The sequence below is a fragment of the Salvelinus alpinus genome, chromosome 7 (genome assembly GCF_045679555.1).
Source record: "Salvelinus alpinus chromosome 7, SLU_Salpinus.1, whole genome shotgun sequence".
In the NCBI taxonomy this organism is placed as follows: domain Eukaryota; kingdom Metazoa; phylum Chordata; class Actinopteri; order Salmoniformes; family Salmonidae; genus Salvelinus; species Salvelinus alpinus.
The window spans coordinates 4860837-4882510 of NC_092092.1; the positions used below are offsets into that span (position 1 = coordinate 4860837).

The window sequence follows — 21674 nt, forward strand, 5'->3', positions numbered from 1 at the left end:
AGAGGACATTCTAAATCCAAACAACGATTGTTCTGGACAAAGGACCCCTTGTACAACATTCTGATGGAAGATCAGCAAAAGTAGGACCCATTTTATGTTATTTCATATATCTGTCGTACATGTGTACTAGTAGTTTGCGGCCAGGTTTTGGGCACGCTCTCGCCATAACGTAAACTGCATATCGTAATGAAGTTATTTTTAGAATTCTAACACGGCGATTGCATTAAGAACTAGTGTATCTATCATTTCCTATACAACATGTATTTTTTAGTTATGTTTATGAATAGTTATTTGGTCAGAATATGTGAGTGTCAGAAAAATATCCGGACGTTGTGGGAAAAAGATGCTACGTTAGCACAATGTATAACCACTGATTTCAGCTTTAAATATGCACATTTTCGAACAAAACATAAGTGTATGTATAACCTGATGTTATAGGACTGTCATCTGATGAAGCTTATCAAGGTTAGTCAAAAATTATATATCTTTTGCTGGTTTGTTACAATCGCTAACTTTTGCTGCTGGGGAATGGCTTGTGTTTCTGGCTATTGTGGTAAGCTAATATAATGCTATATTGTGTTTTCGCTGTAAAACACTTAAGAAATCGGAAATATTGGCTGGAATCACAAGATGCCTGTCTTTCATTTGCTGTACACCATGTATTTTTCAGAAATGTTTTATGATGAGTATTTAGGTATTTGACGTTGGTGTCTGTAATTACTCTGGCTGCTTCGGTGCTATTTCTGACGGTAGCTGTGATGGTAGCTGCAATGTAAAACTGATTTATAGCTCAAATATGCACATTTTTCGAACAAAACATAGATTTATTGAATAACATGTTATAAGACTGTCATCTGATGAAGTTGTTTCTTAGTTAGTTTGGTTGGTTCTTGGTTAGTTAGGTTGGTTTTGTGCATGCTACCTGTGCTGTGAAAAATGGCTGTCCTTTTTTGTATTTGGTGGTGAGCTAACATAAATATACGTGGTGTTTTCGCTGTAAAACATTTTAAAAATCGGACATGTTGGCTGGATTCACAAGATGTTTATCTTTCAAATGCTGTATTGGACTTGTTAATGTGTGAAAGTTAAATATTTCAAAAAAATATATTTAGAATTTCGCGCCCTGCACTTGAGCTGGCTGTTGTCATAAGTGTACCGACCTCGGGCTTGCAGCCAGAAGAAGTTATGTAGCTCTTCCGCACGCTCTTCGTGGCCGACCTGTTGTCTGACGCTAAACCTGTCCGGCACAGGGCCATGGTTCTGGCCCATAGGGACTGTGGGGTGGTTCCGGCCCAAACTGGATGTTAAGGTCCCCACGAGGGTGAAGAGACAAGTTACTGCTCTGTCTTGTGTCTCTGGGTCTGGGCCCTCTCTGGGAGGAGAGCAGACTGACTGGCAGGATTATGTCTGGTTTCAGGACCCACATGGCTATCAAAGGCAAGTGACAATGAAAGGATTCCCAACCACAGCCATAGTATGAGATGACAGGAGGCCATGATCACAAAACGTTTCTCAGGGTAGGAGTGCTGATCTAGGAGAAAGCTGGGATGATGAACTGAAAGTCATTGACAGCCACCATACTGATCAAATCCTGCCAATTTGCTTGTAAATATCCTTTGCTATTTATTTTTAAATGTGATCTGTTTTATGACTGCTGCCATATGAATTGCCTCTGAGGACATTAAAGTTGTCTGAATCACTTATCGGAGGCATTTTGCTTATCGTTCATTAGGATAAGTAGCCTATACTAGAGAGATGTGAAGTTTGAATTCAGTTTCCTAATATGGGGATTTGTTAATGACTACAACCATCAAACTAGTAGTTTAAAAATGATCATTTTAAACTGTGGTGTACATTCATCTTATCAATCAATGTATTATTCAATTTCATCCAGGATTTCTGTCCATATGGCCCAGCGCTGATCTAGGATCAGGTTCCCCTGTCTATATAAACCTGCTCCTACTGATCTAAAAGGCCAAACTGGAGTGCTGATCTGAAGTCAGTTTGACCTTTTACGTCACAAAGACTAACATTATATGGACAGAGGGTACCTGATCCTAGATCAGCACTGACGATTTGTGACTACAGACAGAGGTGTTGACCGAGCGGATTGACATGTATACACCATACCCCTCTCTCTCTGTCAGGGACGACTCTCTCTCTGTAACCCTGAGCCCAGTCCAGGGACGACTCTCTCTCTGTAACCCTGAGCCCAGTCCAGGGACGACTCTCTCTCTGTAACCCTGAGCCCAGTCCAGGGACGACTCTCTCTCTGTAACCCTGAGCCCAGTCCAGGTACTATGTTTCTATAGAGGTTTATATGAATGACTGGCATCACCTGTACAGAATGATTGTAATGAATATGTTGTCTGGTGTAGCTTGGGTATGTGCTGTACTGAAAGCAGTGTTGGTGCTGTGACTGTATATAGCCTACTAAGTTACTTTGTGCACTGTATGCCTACTTGTCATCTGGTTGTACCTGTATAATGTCTTGGTTTTCTATTGTTTAAAATGTTTTTCTGAAACAATCTTTTGGAAATATACAGTACTGTATGTAAATCTAAGCTGGATCACTAAATTATAAGGTTCATTTGAATTATACACATTTTGCAGCATACATAGGTCAAAGTCTTGTGAGTTATTGACTTGGATGTTAATTTGTTTAATTTCTTTATTTGGATCCTCATAAGCTGATGCCTTAGTGACTGCTAGTCTTCCTGGGGTCCACAGAAAATTCATCATGGTTTCCTGGACATAGATTAGGCTAAATCTAGACCTATGCTAAAAACCATGCTCAATGGGACACATTGAAGTATATTTAGTAAGGAACTCCTCTCACCTGGTTGTCTAGGTCTTAATTGAAAGGAAAACCCACAGACACTTTGCCCTCTGTAGAATGAGTTTGACATCCCTGCCTTACAGGGTCGTCACAATAGACATGATTACAGCAGTATTTCATTATTGCAACAAGAGAAGAACAGACATCTGTGATTGAGGCTGCTTTCACACAGTTGTTGTGCAATCTGGAAGACATTTGTAATCTGTAATTAAGTGCTGATAATTTCATTTTTTTATTACAGTATTGGTCCATTATGTTGACTGTATAGGCTTAATATTACACCAACACAATCACTGAGCATGATCATATTGCAGTGTTAACATCACTGATTGACAAAGTATTTACCTGATAATCAGACAGTGCTTCTGACTTTTTATCTTAGACTAACATTTAAATGTTTTTAGTACAAAGCTACAATTCCAAGCTGTAGTGTTATCAAGTTCGGCAGTCATGTTGGTTTTTCTTCCAGGCACTTGGCAGGAGTGGAGAGTCGACCTCTTGTATCCATCAACTCTACAACTTCTCCACCTTCTTCACAAACTGCAGCAGGTCGTCAGCCAGGAGCTGTGTCTCCTCGAAGGCAGCGAAGTGGCCACCTCTGGGCATGTAAGAGTAGGAGTAGATGTTCCTGAACCTGTCTCTGGCCCACGACTGGGGCACGTGCATTAGCTCGTTGGGAAACGCGGCCAGGCCTGTAGGCACATACACCCCCGTACTGAGGACAGGAGAGACAGGTTAACAAACACAGCCACACATTTACATTTTTAGTCAGAGCAGACACTCATTTTAGCAGAGTGTCTGCCAATCAGTGCATTCAACTAAAGTAGGGAGAAAACAACCACCTGGAACATCTCATTATTGGGAGCCTGTTATCATAACACAAAGCAAGCATGATCATGGGTTCAAGTCCCGCAAGGATCACATAAAACTACAAAATGTAGTATACGTCCCTTGGCATGTATTATTAAATAGTGTCTATTATTGGTTTTTAGGAACAGCCCGTGTCATATTAAACTGGACAGACCCTGTAGGAACAGCCCGTGTCATATTAAACTGGACAGGCCCTGTAGGAACAGCCCGTGTCATATTAAAAATGGACAGGCCCTGTAGGAACAGCCGGTGTCATATTAAACTGGACAGGCCCTGTAGGAACAGCCGGTGTCATATTAAATGGACAGGCCCTGTAGGAACAGCCGGTGTCATATTAAATGGACAGGCCCTGTAGGAACAGCCCGTGTCATACTGGACCATATGACACCACACATACAAACTCACTTATTATCCAGTCTGTTGTCAATGTTGGTCTTTAAGTTCTCCTTGTAGAACCTCATGGAGGACACGATGGAGCCGGTGGTCCAGTAGATCATGATGTTGGTCAGCAGGTCGTCCAGGGTGAACTTCCTAAAAGACAGGAACCAGGCTCTCAATGAACCAATCAACAGCCCTGGGTTTTATTCATTCTCCAATAAAAACACTTTTTCAGTTGTAAATGTGCACTGATGAATACAACAAAAGGTAGTCCCTCTTTCAGTTTGTGATTTTCCCATTTGGTGTCAAGTGAATAGGACTGTGAATGGGTGCTACCAAGGCAACATGTTCATGCAAATAGATTAGGATCATTATTTTGCTGGGACAAATAAAGTTGTATTGAATGTTTCCCCTACAGTTTTGGCAGATCTGACCATCATTTGATTAAGAGTAATTGATGGGACAGCAATATATTTACCCCCTAAAAAAAGTATATATTTCTCCACTCACAACCCAAAGTAAACAAGCTGAACTGTAGCTTGTACCTCTCCAGCCCCCCATCTTCCAAGTCCCTGTTGTTGAAGTCAGTCCAAGTGGAAAACTTCTCCAGTATGTAAGCAGCCAGGCCTACTGGAGAGTCATTCAGTCCACAACCTGCAGGGGGAGACATTTCACAATATGATTAGAACGACTACTACAGCTAAACTATCAGAGGTCTGTGTGTCCGTGCATTTATTTATTTTACCAGGGAGTCATACTGAAACCATGGTCTCTTTTACAGCCCTGAAATACATACAATACACACAAAATATAAAGAAAGAAAAACAAGATCATAAAAAACACATTCATTGGTAATAAGGTCATCACTCAGCTTTCTGAATTGCCCTAGAGGCACCAAAACATAAAATGGAAAAACATTTTGAAGATAGTTCTTAGACATTATTTGTGGAACAAAAATCTGCATGAGAGCACCAGCTGTTCCAGAGGACCAGCTACGGTATGTTTTTTCATATCTATATTTTCAATTTGTTTTCTATAACATTGATGTGGGGTTTAGAACAGTAGGCGTATTGGAAAAATTCCAGTTTTATATTTAACCTAACTTTACACATTCTTTGCGACTGTGTTCCAGACGACTGTGTGATCATGCTCTCAGTTGCCGATGTGAGTACGACATTTAAAAACAGGTCAACATTCACAAGGCCGCAGGGCCAGACGGACTACCAGGATGTGTACTCCGAGCATGCGCTGACCAACCGGCAAGTGTCTTCACTGACATTTTCAACCTCTCCCTGACAGAGTCTGTAATACCTACACGTTTCAAGCAGACCACCATAGTCCCTGTGCCCAATGGCCAAGGTAACCTGCATAAATGACTACCGACCCATAGCACTCACATCTGTAACCATGAAGTGCTTTGAAAGGCTGTTCATGGCTCACATCAGCACCATCAATCTTTTCAGTCTCCTGAGGGGGAATGGTAATTGTCGTGCCCTTTTCACAGCTGTCTTGGTACGTTTGGACCATGGTAGTTTGAAGCTCTCAACCAGCTCCATTACAACACCGTCGATGAGAATGGGGGTGTGCTCAGCCCTCCTTTTCCTGTAGTCCACGATCATCTCCTTTGTCTTGATCACATTGAGGGAGAGGATGTTGTCCTGGCACCAGAGGTTGTTGTCTCTGACCTCCCTATAGGCTGTCACATCGTTGTCAATGATCAGGCCTACCGCTATTGTGTCGTTAGCAAACTTGATGGTGTTGAGTCGTGCTTGGCCATGCAGTCATGGCTGAACAGGGAGTACAGGAGGTGACTGAGCATGCACCCCTGAGGTGCCCCCGTCTTGAGGATCAACGTGGCAGATGTAATGTTGCTTATCCTTACCACCTGGGGGGGGCCCGTCAAGATGTCCGGGATCAAGTTGCAGAGGGAGCTGTTTAGTCCCAGGGTCCTTAGCTTAATGATGAGCTTTGAGGGCACTATGTTGAACGCTGAGCTGTAGTCAATGAATAGCATTCTCATGTAGGTGTTCCTTTTGTCCAGGTAGGAAAGTGCCGTGTGGAGTGCAATAGAGATTGCGTCATCTGTGGATCTGGGTCTAGGGTTTCTGGGATAATGATAATGGTGTTGATGTGAGCCATGAGCAGCCTTCATGGCTACAGGCGCGAGTGCGACGCGTCGGTAGTCATTTAGGCAGGTTACCTTGGTGTCTCGGGCACAGGAACTATGGTGGTCTGCTTGAAACATGTTGGTATTACAGACTCGGTCAGGGACAGGTTAAAAATGTCAGTGAAGACACTTGCCAGTTGGTCAGCGCATGCTCGGAGTACACAGCCTGGTATGTTGACCTGTTTAAAAGGGCTTACCCACATCGGCTACGGATAGCATGATCACACAGTCGTCCAGAACAGCTAGTGCTCTCATGCATGCTTCAGCGTCGCTTGCCTCGACGCGTGCAGAGAAGTCATTAAGTTCGCCTGGTAGGCTCGTGTCACTGGGCAACTCTCGGCTGTGCTTCCCTTTGTAGTCCATAATAGGTCTGCAAGCCCTGCCTTATGCCGGTGTAGTAAAATATTAAGTTCTGTCAAGTAATGTTTTAACCCGTTACATGCAGCCTGGTCTAGGACAATTGAGGAAAGCCTATGAATTAGCAGCGAGTGATCAACAGTATCAAAAGCCTTTGACATGTCAATGAAGAGGGCAGCACCATGTTGCCTTTCATCCATACAGTTAACCACATCATTTATAACTAGGGATGCAGAAGAGTTAGTGCTATGACCTGGTCTAAACAGACTTATTTAATTTTAAAATACATTTCAAAGACACAAAAGATCTTAGCTGAGATTTAATCAAGGATTCTAATACTTTAGCTAGGCAAGAAAGTTCAGAAATAGGCCAATAATGATTTAGGGCACAATGGTCACCACCTTTGAAGGTTGGAGTACATGGGCCGTCTTCCAAACCTTGGTGCCAGTACCAGATATAAATCGTCAGGTTAAAGATTCAGCCATCAGGGGGACAGCGAGCCGCAGCAAATCTGGATCAAGCATATCACCAGGTGTGTGGTGGTGGTGTTAGGAGTACGACAGACCGATGGTAAAAACTGACCAACAAAGCAGTCCATTCAGTCTCATGCTCAAACAACAAGCCTGGGAGATGTGAATCATCAAAACGCCAGGTGAAATATCAGGTAAAATAAAGCTGTGACATTCTCACCAGCGGAGTCTGGCTTGGTGCCCTGGATGTGCAGGTAGCCAGTCTCTCTGATGATCTCATAGATGTTCCTTTCCATGAAACCTACTGAACCAAACAACCTTCTGACATCTTCCCTGGTGAACCCAACCAGCCAGGGCACGTAGCGACCAATCAGGATGGAAAACAGGACACCGAACCCCCTCAGTTTGCTAGTTAACATGTTGAGGTGGAGACCCTTCACACACCTACACAGTAGCACAGGAAGAGAAGGTAAAGAGTGTGGTCATCCAACAGAGAAATCTTTCTGATTGATGGTTACAGTGTTGATGTTCTGAAGACATGTTATTCTGTGTACACTAAATGTCACCGTGACCTAGCGTTTCCCAAACTCAGTCCTGGGGACCACAAGGGGGACACGTTGTGTTTTTCTTTGCTCTTAATTAAAATACTCAAACTTGATGAGTTAAATCAGCTGTGTAGTGCTGTACAGCAAACACCCAAATGTGAACACCTTGGAGTCCCCGGGAGAGAGATTGGGATACGCCACCCTAACCCTTCCATATTTGCAGATATGACAGTTCTGGATAGGTACAATCAGTGTAATGGTGGAGCTGTGTATCTGAAGGGTCTGGACAGGTATAATCAGTGTAATGTTGGCACTTCCACCATATTGTTCCCACCTAACAGATCAACAAATATCAAAAGGGTTTGAGTTCCAAGGGGAAGGACTAGAGAGAGAATTGGGGCCGGATGTCTGTTAAGTCAGTTAAGAACACATTCTTATTTACAATGGACGGCCTCCCCAGCCAAACCCGGACGACGCTGGGCCAATTGTCCACCGCCCTATCAGACTCCCAATCACGACCGGTTGTGATACAGCCTGGAATCGAACCAGGGTGGCTGTAGTGACGCCTTTAGCACTGAGATGCGGTGCTTTAGACCGCTGAACCAGGGTGGTTGTAGTGACGCCTTTAGCACTGAGATGCGGTGCTTTAGACCGCTGAACCAGGGTGTCTGTAGTGACGCCTTTAGCACTGAGATGAGGTGCTTTAGACCGCTGAACCAGGGTGGCTGTAGTGACGCCTTTAGCACTGAGATGCGGTGCTTTAGACCGCTGAACCAGGGTGGCTGTAGTGACGCCTTTAGCACTGAGATGCGGTGCTTTAGACCGCTGAACCAGGGTGGTTGTAGTGATGCCTTTAGCACTGAGATGCGGTGCTTTAGACCGCTGAACCAGGGTGGTGGTAGTGAAGCCTTTAGCACTGAGATGCGGTGCTTTAGACCGCTGAACCAGGGTGGTTGTAGTGAAGCCTTTAGCACTGAGATGCGGTGCTTTAGACCGCTGAACCAGGGTGGCTGTAGTGACGCCTTTAGCACTGAGATGCGGTGCTTTAGACCGCTGAACCACTCGGGAGTTCTTAGGCTGCTTCCTGGTTTTAAACCCTTCTTCCAAAGTGTACAGATGCACTTTTTCCCCCTCATGGATTACACTGCTGGGAACTCACTCCAGCCAATGCTTACATCAATTATATGCTTTAAAATCCATGACGGGGAATGTGCAAGTGCACTAATCTAGAAAAGAGGAGAATTGTTCTTACTCTGGCTTCATCTGGGCCATGTTAGTAGTGATGAGTGAGCCCCAGTCTCCTCCCTGCAGATAATACTCTGAGAAACCCAGACGCTCCATCAGCTTGTGGAAGACCCTCGCTGCAGCCAGAGAGTTAAATCCTGCAGGGAGGAACACCACAGAAGAAGAGCAGATACATTAGTATGACACCACAGAAGAAGAGCAGATACATTAGTGTTACGCACACCTCTGAGAAGAGGGAACGCAACTCCCTGCTAAAACTCAACTCTCTGTGAAGTGCAAGAGGTATGGACTGCAGGTGCGAGAAAGGACGACAAAGGCAGAATTTACCATTTACTAGAATTTATTTTCTTACACGGTAATATGGGGAAAAGGGGCTGGACGGAACCAAAGCAAAGAAAGTAAATATCAAAGTTCCCCCTCTCCTATCTAACCTGCCTACCCACTTAACTTACCTAACTTACCACCGCCTGGTGCCCTAACCAAAATACAGGGGGTGGTCCGCCCAGGTCTTACCTAGTGTGCCTAGACAGTAAATATACTACGGGTATATGTATGCCCTCGGGCCTCTTGCCTAAGCACTCCCAAAGTGCCTTCTCCTTCCCCCCTGGGAACAAATGAAACAGAGTAATTATTAATGATTTCACAAACACTCACAATCACAGGACATAGAAAAACTGCTACCAACAACAACAGTACATACCACACTTTCTGATACACAACCCACACTATATCACAATCTAATTTTTCTCTCTCTCAATCTCCAAATCTCTACTCCTTATCTCATCTCTCTCCTCTACAAAAAGATCTCCTCTTCCTGAACAGAACACTGGCTTTTATATTCCTCAGGTGGCAAAGGTAATTAGTGTCAGCTGCTTCTTGACGAGGGGGCGTGGTCAGCTCTCCAATTATCAATTAGCCATGGAGAACTCAGGAAGCCATCTCCTGAAACACACACTCAAATACATACCACAACACAGAAAACTGGGGAACGTAACAATTAGTATGACACCACAGAAGACCATAGCCCTTAACTCATCTATTCCTAGTATAGTGAACTAATAGTAACTTTACTAAATAGGGCTGGGTTAAAAAGCCAAAAAGATGAATTACCACAATCAGAAAATAAAACAAAACCTTGAATCTCCTTGCTTGAGTAATAAAAAAAGGAGAAAAACAGTATTAGTGGGATATTTATTGCTATTCTAGGTTCTACCAAACCTCCAGCCTGTCATGATGGGGTTACTGTAACCTAACCCTGTATTACTGTGGTGTGGAGTTATGATATAACGAGATAGAGATACATAACAAGTCACTTAGCAGGATATATGGATATGTCCAGCTCAAATTCTTGCAACAAACAACGTGACAGAACGTGTTTATCCATTTGCAAAAACTGGTCTATGCCATTACAGCTCTTAAGAATTGGGGTGTCAAACAGTCCAATCAGTCCAGCGAAGTGGGGTGTCAAACATACAGCCCCCGTCCAATCAGTCCAGCGAAGTGGGGTGTCAAACATACAGCCCCCGTCCAATCAGTCCAGCGAAGTGGGGTGTCAAACATACAGCCCCCGTCCAATCAGTCCAGAGAAGTGGGGTGTCAAACATACAGCCCCCGTCCAATCAGTCCAACGAAGTGGGGTGTCAAACATACAGCCCCCGTCCAATCAGTCCAGCGAAGTGGGGTGTCAAACATACAGCCCCCGTCCAATCAGTCCAGCGAAGTGGGGTGTCAAACATACAGCCCCCGTCCAATCAGTCCAGAGAAGTGGGGTGTCAAACATACAGCCCCCGTCCAATCAGTCCAGAGAAGTGGGGTGTCAAACATACAGCCCCCGTCCAATCAGTCCAGAGAAGTGGGGTGTCAAACATACAGCCCCCGTCCAATCAGTCCAGAGAAGTGGGGTGTCAAACATACAGCCCCCGTCCAATCAGTCCAGAGAAGTGGGGTGTCAAACATACAGCCCCCGTCCAATCAGTCCAGAGAAGTGGGGTGGAAGGCCATGGAAGAACTGGGACATTTTCAGCTTCCAGAAATTGTGTATAGATCCTTGAGACATGGGGCCATGCATTATCATGCTGAAACTTGTGGTGATGGTGGCGGATGAATGGCACGACAATGGGCCTCAGGATCTCATCACGCTATCAATTCAAGGATGCTTTATTGGCATGGGAAACTTATGTTAACATTGCCAAAGCAAGTGAAGTAGACAATATACAAAAGTGAAATAAACAAAAATGAACAGTAAACATTACTCATCTCTAGTATCTGTGTATTCAAATTGCATTAGACAAAATGCAATGTTGTTCGTAGCTTATGACTGACCATACCATAACCCCACCATGGGTTACTCTGTTCACAACGTTGACATTAGCAAACCGCTCGCCCACACGACACCATGCATGCTGTCTGCCATCTGCTCGGAACAGTTGAAACCTGAATTAATCCATTTAAAGCACACTTCTCCAGTGTGACAATAGCCATCGAAGGTGAGCATTTGCCCACTGAAGTCGGTTATGACACCGAACTGCAGTCAGGTCATGACCCTGGTGAGGACGACAGGCACGCAGATGAGCGTCCCAGAGACGGTTTCTGGCAGTTTTTGCAGAAATTCTTCAGTTGTGCAAACCCACAGGTGACGAAGCTGTCCGGGTGGCTGGTCTCATACGATCCCACAGGTGACGAAGCTGTCCGGGTGGCTGGTCTCATACGATCCCACAGGTGACGAAGCTGTCCGGGTGGCTGGTCTCATACGATCCCACAGGTGACGAAGCTGTCCGGTTGGCTGGTCTCATACGATCCCACAGGTGACGAAGCTGTCCGGGTGGCTGGTCTCATACGATCCCACAGGTGACGAAGCTGTCCGGGTGGCTGGTCTCATACGATCCCACAGGTGACGAAGCTGTCCGGGTGGCTGGTCTCATACGATCCCACAGGTGACGAAGCTGTCCGGGTGGCTGGTCTCATACGATCCCACAGGTGACGAAGCTGTCCGGGTGGCTGGTCTCATACGATCCCACAGGTGACGAAGCTGTCCGGGTGGCTGGTCTCATACGATCCCACAGGTGACGAAGCTGGTTGTGGAGGTCCTGGGTTGGCACGGTTACAGGTGGTCTGTGGTTGTGAGACAGGTTGGATGTACTGCCAAATTCTCTAAAACAATGTTGGAGGCAGTTTATGGTAGAGAAATTAACCTTCAATTATCTGGCAACAGCTCTGGTGGACATCTCTGCAGTCAGCATGCCAATTACACACACCCTCAAAACTTGAGACATCTGTGTCATTGTGTTGTGTGACAATACTGCACATTTTAGAGTGGCCTTTTATTGTTCTCAAAACAAGGTGCACCTGTGTAATGATCATGCTGTTTAATCAGTAAATTGATATGCCACATGCCAGGTGGGTGGATTATCTTGGCAAATGCTCAGTAACAGGGATGTAAACTAATTTGTGTACAACATTTGAGAGAAATAAGCTTTTTGGAAAATGTCTGGGTTATTTTATTTCAGCTCATGAAACATGGGACCAACCCTTTGCATGTTGCATTCACATTTTTGTTCAGTGTACATTTGTACAGTTTCTTGACTGTGTCCAGCTCGCTAATATTTACCTGAATGAAAGCTAGGCAGTCATATATATACATCCTCACCGTCAATAACTAACATATTTTCAGTGCAGCCGTTTGGACATCGTTGAAGACCGAAAGCGGCCCCCTGCGGCAGAATGAGTTTGACACCCCTGCTTTAGAGAATGCTTATGCCCCATATGCGAGTCCTCACCTTGCTTACGAGGGGCCTCGGAGAAGCCATATCCTGGGATGGAGGGGCAGATGACCTCGAAAGCCAGACTGTCCAGCGAGTCAGTGAGTAAAGGCAGGATCCTATAGAACTCATAGACAGAGCCAGGCCAGCCATGCACCAGCATTAGAGGCAACACCCTCTGGCCCTCGCGGTGAGGTGGACGCACATGGATGAAGTGTACATCCAATCCTGAAGGAAGAGGAATCAGGGGTTAGAGGATGGGGAGCAGTGGGTAAAACATTGGGGGAACTTGTTATAAGCATGTATGAGCCTTTTATAAAAGGCCTTATTCTTTATATCAACATTTAAAAAAAAATGACTTTAATGATTATGCCTGACAAATTTCCAACCAGAGTGAGAGACAGAAACTGGCACTCTAAAGATCATGATGTGATATCAAGGCCTACTAACCCTCGATATTGGTTTTGAATTGAGGGTACTTGTTGAGTATTGCAATCTGCTTCTTCCAGTTAAACTGATGCCTCCAGTGGGAGACCACCTTCTTCAGGTAGGTAGAGTTGAAGCCGTACTGGAAACCTGCGTCCTCCAGGGGTTCAGTGTACCGGGTCCTGTCAATACGGTCATACAAGTCCTGTAGAGGAGGAAGATGATGGAGGAGGAGGAAGAAGACCTGTGTTAGGCCTGTTGTGGTCATACAAAGTTACATGTTCCCTTGATTTTCACATGAAATTCAAAGATACTCTACCATAACTCACTGGGACCACAACGTCATTTCAACATGAATAATTGGGTAATATTTAGTTGAGACGTTGATCAATGAGATTACAACCTATATTCACTCAAAAAGATAAAAGTTAGTTGAATTTCCAATGTGTTGTCACTACACTTTCAACCATCTAAAAGCACAACCAAATTCCAATGTAAAAACAATGTCTGATTTTTGGTTTAATTGTTACCGAAAAGTATATTACTGCATATTGGGAAGACAATGTCAGATATTTTGTTTATTTATACAACAGATTAATGTATTATCACTGTGCTTTATGTGATAGCAGAACCAAATGACCAAGATTGCAGTTGAGGATCACTGTTCTCCATGCTCCCTGTCCAGCAGGGGGTACTGTTGCATCAAGGCCCAGTCAAACAGACTACAAAACAACTTCTATCGCCTGGCCATGACACTATCAAATGGCTAACAGATACGGTTCTCCCTCCCCCACAGACTATCCACACGGACTCTATGTCCATCCACAGGAGTCCACCCGCTCAGTCAATTTACACTGCTGCTAAATGTATCATTGATTAAATGTATTAGTCTGAAATGGCTGTTGATTATTGATTGCCACTACCATCTATTGATCCTGCTACTGGTCCCTATCCCTCCTGTTTACATGTATATATTACTATCAGTATCCATTGATCCTGCTACTGATCACTATTCATCCTGTTTACATGTATATATTAGTTTCTATTTATCCTGCTATTGGTCACTATCCCTCCTGTCATTGGCACAGATCAAACTATACAAGCAGAAGATACATTGCGTTGACAAACAAACAATATCACTAAATTTTACATCAACTTGAAACACTTTGCCAATTTTATTGTCTATGTTTAATTAAATTCTGTGTTGAATTGAAACAATAGCTGTTGATGATTTTACTAATGCTATACCGGTCTAAATAGTCTCATTGATGATGTATGAGAGATAAAGTACGGTCCTGTTCCATTTGCTCTGTTAAACCTTCCCTTTGGAATGACTTTAATAGCGACAGTGAATCTATTTCGTTTTTAACTGGGAGATCTCACAACAATCCATCTCGCGATAGCACATTTGTAATAGTCTGTGTCAAATATAATGTCTGGGCTTGGTTAATACCCTGGATGGGACACCAAAGGGTAGCTGTAGATACATCAATTCTCCAACAGGAGGTGCTGCCCAGACTATTGTTTTTGTCCTTACAGGTTTTTTCCCCCGACAGTGGATAGAAATGTTGATGATCTGACATTGTTTTAAATATACGAATTAATTAAATATATGTTATACAATTGCCTGTTGAAATTTGGTCACCATGATGACATAATCCTGTGGTTGAAATTTCACCCTCAAAACAACAGTTTACTTCTTTCAAATCTGAATTTATTTTACATGTCGATTCCATGTCACAATATGTTGGAAAATTAAGTTAAAACAAAATGGACTGAACCAGTTTGTGCCCAGTGGAAACTGACAGTAAGACTTGCAGCAATTATGAACTTGATATAAAGTTTCACCCCCTTATTATCCTACCTGTATCTCTTCATCAGAAGTTTGGACCTGAAAGGGGAAAACCTTCTCATCCTCTGACTGAGGCTTCTCTCCTGCCCCCCACCACCCATCCCCTATTGGAATGCGCTTGGCCTTCGTCCCTTGATACACCCAGTAATAACAGGTCAGCAGCCCGCCCACGGCCACCGCAGACCCGGCCACCAAGAGCTGCTGCTGCTGGGTAGGATCCAGGCTGGAGAGGGCCTGTCTGGAATACCAACACACAAACAACCCGGAAATTAAAAAACATGTTAGCATCACAAACCAGGTTTCCATTCAACCTTTCTATGCGAGTAAAGTAAACACATTGAACTTGTTTTTTTATTTTGGCACATGGGAATTTAACTATTTCATTCAACCTCCCAAACCTACTTTTAGGTATTTCAGAGGTAAACATCTGAATAAAATGTTTGTATGGATGTCAACCCTAATATATTTTCGTGTCGTCATCACCAATCACAGTTAAAGCTGCAAAACATCACTTTTTGGACAACCCAACATCTGTCATTCTCAATGAAAGCAAGTCTAAGAAGCAGTAGATATGTTCTATGTGCGACATTTCTATGCATCTTTTTACTTGGTGTTTTGTACACAAGGTTCAAGCAGCTGATATTACTATATGTGGTAATGGAAAATATATTTCACAACTGTTTTAAAAGTGTAGACTATCATCGTTCCATACTTGCTTGTAGTCAAATAAAACTGACATTAGGCGAACTATTAGAAGTTTTGCAACCAGAAAATAGCGAAGCGATTTCTGCATGTGCACCTTTAAAAACGACACGCCTCCAGACCCAGATTTCTCTATCCTAGCTATGCTACCAGTTTATACAAATGGGAGTTAGCATTTTGCGGTCACTTTTTCTAAACCTGAAAAGGGACGATTTCTAAACGTTACGCATCGAAAACAGCCAAATATATCCAAATCGAACATTGGTAACCAAAGTTTGGGCCTGTTACAATACATCGATCACGATTTGACGAATATCCACTTTGTTTGTTGAACGTGCGCCGCCAAACCGCAGTCCTTCTTCTCTCCCGACTGGCTGCGTTCCATTGACCTCTTTAGTCTTAACCACAACTATAGGCTATGAATATACTTTTATGCAATGGTTTGATTAAATACGCCCTATTTATCCACATAAACTACTCACTTCAGAACTTCAATTGTCTGCATGGTTACTCAAGAGTAATGAAGTTCCAATGTGCGCTCCTGTCTGTGCGTCATTGACCGAAGTCTGGACGTTTGCGGCATTCAAATCAGCTGAACTCGGAAATCTCCGACTTCAGTGCTTTCAGGTCAACTGGAAACTCGGGAAAAATGAGCTCTGGCTGGGAAAATCTTTTTGAACGGTAATCCAACTTGGAATTCGAAGTTGGGACACTGCGCAGCGCACCTTTCTCAAACTCAGACTTTCCGATTTGAAAATCAGACCACTGACGTCATGATTTGACCTCGTTTTTCCCCCCGAGTTGCCAGTTGTCTTGAAAGCACCATTTCACTAGACTATTGACATTATGACCAGGATGATAAGAAAATACAATTCTTAATTCTAATTTCATTTCTCAGGTTTGTATCATCAATAACTTGAGGCCAGTCACCATAGGCTAAATAACAAGCACAGAAGTCAAATCACGAATATAGCGTAGCCCCATGTAAAACTCATTCCAAGGAGGGCAGAGTGTCTTCGCTCTAACCTTGTTCTTGATTGATGAATTAAGGTCACTAATTAGTAAGGAACTACCCTCACCTGGTTGTCTAGATCTTAATCGAAAGAAATAAAAGCGGCAGACACTCCGCCCTCAGTGGAATGAGTTTGACCCCCCCACTGGGAACGTCTAACAGTAGGCCTAATGCTAGACTGTATAAATAGCCAATCATCCCTAAAGCCAATAAAGCCTAGTCCTATTTAGTTTAGTGTCACTTACAGAGATTTAGAGTTTTGACAGCCATTGGTGTGCAGGTTCTCATTACGTTTCATAATATTTTTCCATAATGAATTATTTAGCTTAGCCTACAACCAAGCAAATCAACGGGGTAAGCCGCTCTGCAAAACGGCCAACTCTAGTTAGCTACATTCATTTCCAATGCGTTTGCAGTGCAGCATTGGGTTGCAGAGGCAATTCGTTCTGTGGTGCACACGTTGGATTTATCGAACTTTTGCAACGAATTGTAGGTGTTAAATGGCTTGACAGAAGTAGTAACAGAAGGTGGACGTTTAACTGTTGCACGCATGCGTCCCATTTTGCACAAATTGCGCAAAGTTCATTGTCGGTGTGATAGAGGCGGTCGCTTTTGTGTTGATATTGCTTCTACACCTGCATTGCTTGCTGTTTGGGGTTTTAGGCTGGGTTTCTGTACAGCACTTTGAGATATCAGCTGATGTACGAAAGGCTATATAAGTAAATTTGATTTGATATTGATTCCACTAATAATTAAGCCCCACCCCTCATCAAGCAGAAGTGACGTCACCACGTTTATATAAAAGTCGTCGGAGGCGAGGATTTGTTGTGGTGTAACGTTACTAGATACGATCGGAGTTGCAATACAGACCGAGATCAGACGGGAAAAATGCTCATGAATTGGAAGATCGTCGTTCCTTTGCTCGCGGTGGCATTCATCGTGACGAGCGCCGATGGGATACCGGGGGGCGTCGTGGACGCAGATATGAACGACCCCGCTACCAGAGACGCGCTGCAGTTCGCGGTGGCCGAAAACAACAAGAGAACAAACGACATGTATGTTTGGCAGGTGGCTAAAGTTGTCAAGGCTCAGGAACAGGTCAGTCCCTTTTTATAGACCCTTTCATTAGTTGAATGACGTCAATGTTGATCGTTCGTTGTGTAGCGTAGTTTTCTTGTTTTTCATTCCGCTGTTCAATACCTAAATTCACTCTGGCTATCTACTCTGATTTCAGGACAATCTCGTATGTGTGCCAGAGGCAGAATAACTAATGATGTGAATTCGTAAAATCATATGTCGAAATTGACCGGTGTCAGTTAACGTCGGCCAAAAACGTAATTAAATTGTTGCCAGCAGCACAGTTGGTCACCAACGCTCCAGATAACAGCCTAACCAGCTCAACCTGTGCAAGTGGAATGATCAGATGTTCTCTCATTAGTGTCTGGAAGAAGCAAGCTAACTAACTTCACGCCTAGATCACACCTGACAGGAATTTTACATTTTGCCCGAGAAAGCTGTGTTTGGATATTGGCACAGGTGTTAGACCCGAGAGGAAGTCGAGGACCGGGAAACCGTGCCAATATATCCTTAACACCGGCTTAGAGGACGTTCTCTTGTATACAACGGGTTACTAACATATTCAAATATTGATTGACATATTTTCATAACTTATTTTGATTATTCATACTATTTCACAAGATGTAGTCCCGACAAGTCTAAGGTTGCTGCCCAAGCCGGCTGGTCTTTCGTTCAAAATGTTCCATTGCAATACTAGTTGGTAACGTTCTTATCCCCTGCTTGCTTGCTAGCCAACTATGGCTAAATTAGTCACGTCAAACAATGAATACAGAATAAGAGCAAACGATTTGCCTTTACATTGAATTTGGATACACACTTAAATAATAATGAGCTATAGTGCTGTGCGATTTCACCTGGCATAGGTGATGTGCTCTCTTGTCAGGACATTGTTGTTCAGAGGAACTAGCTAACACAATCACTTCAAATCGAAGCTGTGAAGGCAGCGAACTAGCTGCATTTAATTTGACCTGTGTTTCTATTATATATCCATTAAAAAGTATGCCAGTGTAACCGGTGTGAAATGGTTAGCGAGGTGCGCGCTAATAGTGACTCAATCGGTGTCGTTAATTGCTCTGAGACCTTGAAGTGGTTTTTGTGGAGCGAAAGGTAACGATGCTTTGTGGGAGGCAGTTGTTGTGTGCACAGGGTCCCTGGTTCGAGCCCAGGTAGGGGTGAGGAGAGGGACAGAAGCAACACTCTTTACACCAGCTGCTTCATGATTTCGACTGGCTGAGAAACTCTCTTCCGGATGCTGGAGACAGACAGCAATGTTTATACAAATTTCAGCTGTTGAAAATCAAATGCCGATCTAAAAGAAATGGGAGATTTTTACAGTGGATCAAGTTTATAAACTGCCTGGCTGGGTTTACGAGAAAGGGGATTGGAGAAAGTGGATTGCGCAGTCAGATGGAACAGATTAAATGTCAACGTCCTACCTTTAGCTGGTGCTAATTTGTGGAATAAATAATGTCTAGAATGCGGTTTATCCAGTATTAGACCCACCCGTTTGTATAATTCCCTATAACGCAGGGTATGTTTGAACCATAAAATTAAATTGCTATAGTTTAATTTTATTTTGAGCGACTTTTGAACGCAAAATTGAAAACAGTATTGGTCTTGTTGAATTTGGTTTTCATAATAGCAAGCTAGGTTTGATGGTTAGCTAAAGTCTGTTTGTTGGGTTACCACGGCAACTACTGTAGCCGTCTAGTCAACTTGCTGGCTACTTCGCTGGATGGTGAACACACTTGTTGTGGTAAATTATAGCTTTGATGTGAAAGGAATAATCAACTCAGGGTTCTATCCATTCTCTGGAAAATAAACTCCGGTCAAGGTCAGTTCCACTCCGCTATAGTGTCGCCTTCCACGTCGGTCATTGTTTTCCATAGAACGCATAGCCCCTCGTTGATCCCTTACATAGTTGGTGATGAGTGGAGACAATGGGAGCCTATTGTCGCTAGGACTCATGTGATTATAAGATGCCCATTTGCCCTATGTACCCTCTGGCTCAGTGAACAATGCTCACTTGACATTATGCAGGAGACTCATTTTTAAACCATGCAGTCATATGCACTGTTTTTTAGTAGTTCAGTTCTAGCCATAGAAATAGAATCACTAGAACAGGTTCCTCATTCAAGATGGGGGATTTCTATGTCTGTGGTCTGACATGCTGACCATCCTCTGCTTACAGGTGGTAGCTGGGATGAAGTACATCTTCACAGTGCAGATGGCCAGGACCCTGTGCAGGAAGGGAGGCGTGAAGGACTGCGCTGTGCATCCGGCCCCAGCTGTGGTAAGGACCACAAGGCTAGCCTGGTCCCAGATCTGTTTGTGTTAACACTGGCACTTCAGCTCAGTGCTTCCTACATGTACAGCTTAAGAATGGTCCATTTTTAGTTTATAACCTGTTACAAACAGTGAACACATTGGTAACTAATAAACTACTTATAAACCGTTAGTAAATCCTACTTGTAACGTGTTACCCATTTCACTATTGGCTCAGTATTGAGTTTGTTACAAATTGCTTTCTTTGCAAAGGGAAGTTTCAGGTGACCTTTCTAGAGATGAATGTCTGTTGGCAGTGTTTGAGAGCATCAAAACCATGATTCATTGTGGGTACATTGTGCCTGACTACTCAACAAATAATAAATTGTTTATGATGCAATGTGATTTGTAGCTCAGGCAGTCAGATGCAATGTCCAACAAACCTTTTGTCAGGTGGTATGCTTGCTGAAAGGGTGTTTGATCATGCCAACTCGTGTTGCTTCCTGTTTCCTCAGACCTACCAGTGCACCTTTGAGGTGTGGAGCCGCCCCTGGCTGGGAACGATCCAGTTGATCAAGAATGACTGCCAGCCGTAAAGACCTAAAGGAGAGAAGACTTGGTCTAGTCTTCCCTATAACTAGTGTTATGTATTACTAATGCTGGTCAACCTCTGAAATATATCATAAACAAGAATCCAACTAATAATTTTCTAACTTTATGCATTCCCACACTAATAAAATAACTTCTGTTTTGAAAATGTAGTATTAAAATGGTTTGTAAACTCTATGCAACAGTTGAACTAAATAAAGAAATGGTTTGTTACATCTACATGTGGTTATTTACTTCCATCTTGTTGCCAGATGAACAAATCTTAGATGGACACGTTTTGTGACAAATAGCACAAGGTTGAGAAATATAACCCTCGGTCAGTCACACCCAATGATTCACAGGACATGATGGACAACATACGTTTTATAAAGGCTCATGCATCCAACACAAAGCATAATGACAAAGCGGAAACGGGTTTAGACTCTGTTGCATATGTATTAAAAATGAAATTGATATGACACTTGCATAGCTATTCAGTTTTCAGACCCTTTACTCAGTACTTTGAAGCAGCCACTACAGTCTCTAGTCTTGTATGACTTGACAAGCGTGGCATACCAGTATTAACGGGGCTTTTCTCCCATCCTTCTCTGCAGATCCCCCTCCAGCTCTGTCAGTTTGACTCTGTGATGCTGGCCTTCTACATAGTTTCTGTGTTCTTTTGCCCATCTTAATCTTTTCTTTTTATTGGCCAGTCTGATGGCTTTCTTTGCAACTCTGCCTAGAAGGCCAACATCCCGGAGTCGCCTCTTCAGTGTTGACGTTGAGCCTGGTGTTTTGCGGGTACTATTTAATGAAGCTGCCAGTTGAGTTCTTGTGAGGCGTCTTTCTCAAACTAGACCCTAACGTACTTGTCCTCTGTGGAGTTATCTTTCTGTTTTACCTAATGAGGAAAATGAGGAGAGTTAAACTACACACGTTATTTAATTTGTTTAACCTTTATTTAACCAGGAAGGGCTCATTGAGATTTAAAATCTATTTTTCAAGAGCGTCCTGGCCAAGATAGGCAGCACCAAGTCATTACAAAAATTACAGACAGACAACATGGAAAAACTACAAGTAATCTAGTAAAAACCATTTAATTCACAAGAGTATAACAAAATCA

The 21674-nt window shown here is 43.4% G+C and overlaps 2 protein-coding genes across 2 annotated transcripts; one reads left to right on the top strand and one right to left on the bottom strand.

Annotated features, from left to right (window-relative positions):
• Nucleotides 1-2653: 2653 nt before the first annotated feature.
• Nucleotides 2654-16402, bottom strand: LOC139580334 (epoxide hydrolase 1-like). Its single transcript, XM_071408890.1, has 9 exons — nucleotides 16092-16402; nucleotides 14920-15145; nucleotides 13080-13260; nucleotides 12648-12857; nucleotides 8879-9008; nucleotides 7302-7525; nucleotides 4633-4741; nucleotides 4115-4240; nucleotides 2654-3554 (listed from the first exon to the last, which is right to left on the bottom strand). Exons 1-9 carry the CDS (start codon nucleotides 16112-16114, stop codon nucleotides 3353-3355), a joined length of 1431 nt encoding a protein of 476 aa, XP_071264991.1. The 5' UTR covers nucleotides 16115-16402; the 3' UTR covers nucleotides 2654-3352.
• Nucleotides 16403-17151: 749 nt separating this feature from the next.
• Nucleotides 17152-20791, top strand: LOC139580340 (cystatin-like). Its single transcript, XM_071408902.1, has 3 exons — nucleotides 17152-17719; nucleotides 19890-19991; nucleotides 20479-20791. Exons 1-3 carry the CDS (start codon nucleotides 17510-17512, stop codon nucleotides 20557-20559), a joined length of 393 nt encoding a protein of 130 aa, XP_071265003.1. The 5' UTR covers nucleotides 17152-17509; the 3' UTR covers nucleotides 20560-20791.
• The last annotated feature ends 883 nt before the right edge of the window (nucleotides 20792-21674 follow it).

Excerpts from the sequence above, each read along its gene's own strand:
- LOC139580334 (XM_071408890.1), bottom strand. The coding sequence starts at position 16,114 with ATGCAGACAATTGAAGTTCTGAA. Across the intron at positions 4,742-7,301 it reads CACCAAGCCAGACTCCGCTG|GTTGTGGACTGAATGACTCT; the intron begins GTGAGAATGTCA and ends CTCCCCCTGCAG. Across the intron at positions 3,555-4,114 it reads GACAACAGACTGGATAATAA|TACGGGGGTGTATGTGCCTA; the intron begins GTGAGTTTGTAT and ends TCCTGTCCTCAG.
- LOC139580340 (XM_071408902.1), top strand. The coding sequence starts at position 17,510 with ATGCTCATGAATTGGAAGATCGTCGTTCCTTTGCTCGCGGTGGCATTC. Across the intron at positions 17,720-19,889 it reads TTGTCAAGGCTCAGGAACAG|GTGGTAGCTGGGATGAAGTA; the intron begins GTCAGTCCCTTT and ends CTCTGCTTACAG. Across the intron at positions 19,992-20,478 it reads TGCATCCGGCCCCAGCTGTG|ACCTACCAGTGCACCTTTGA; the intron begins GTAAGGACCACA and ends CTGTTTCCTCAG.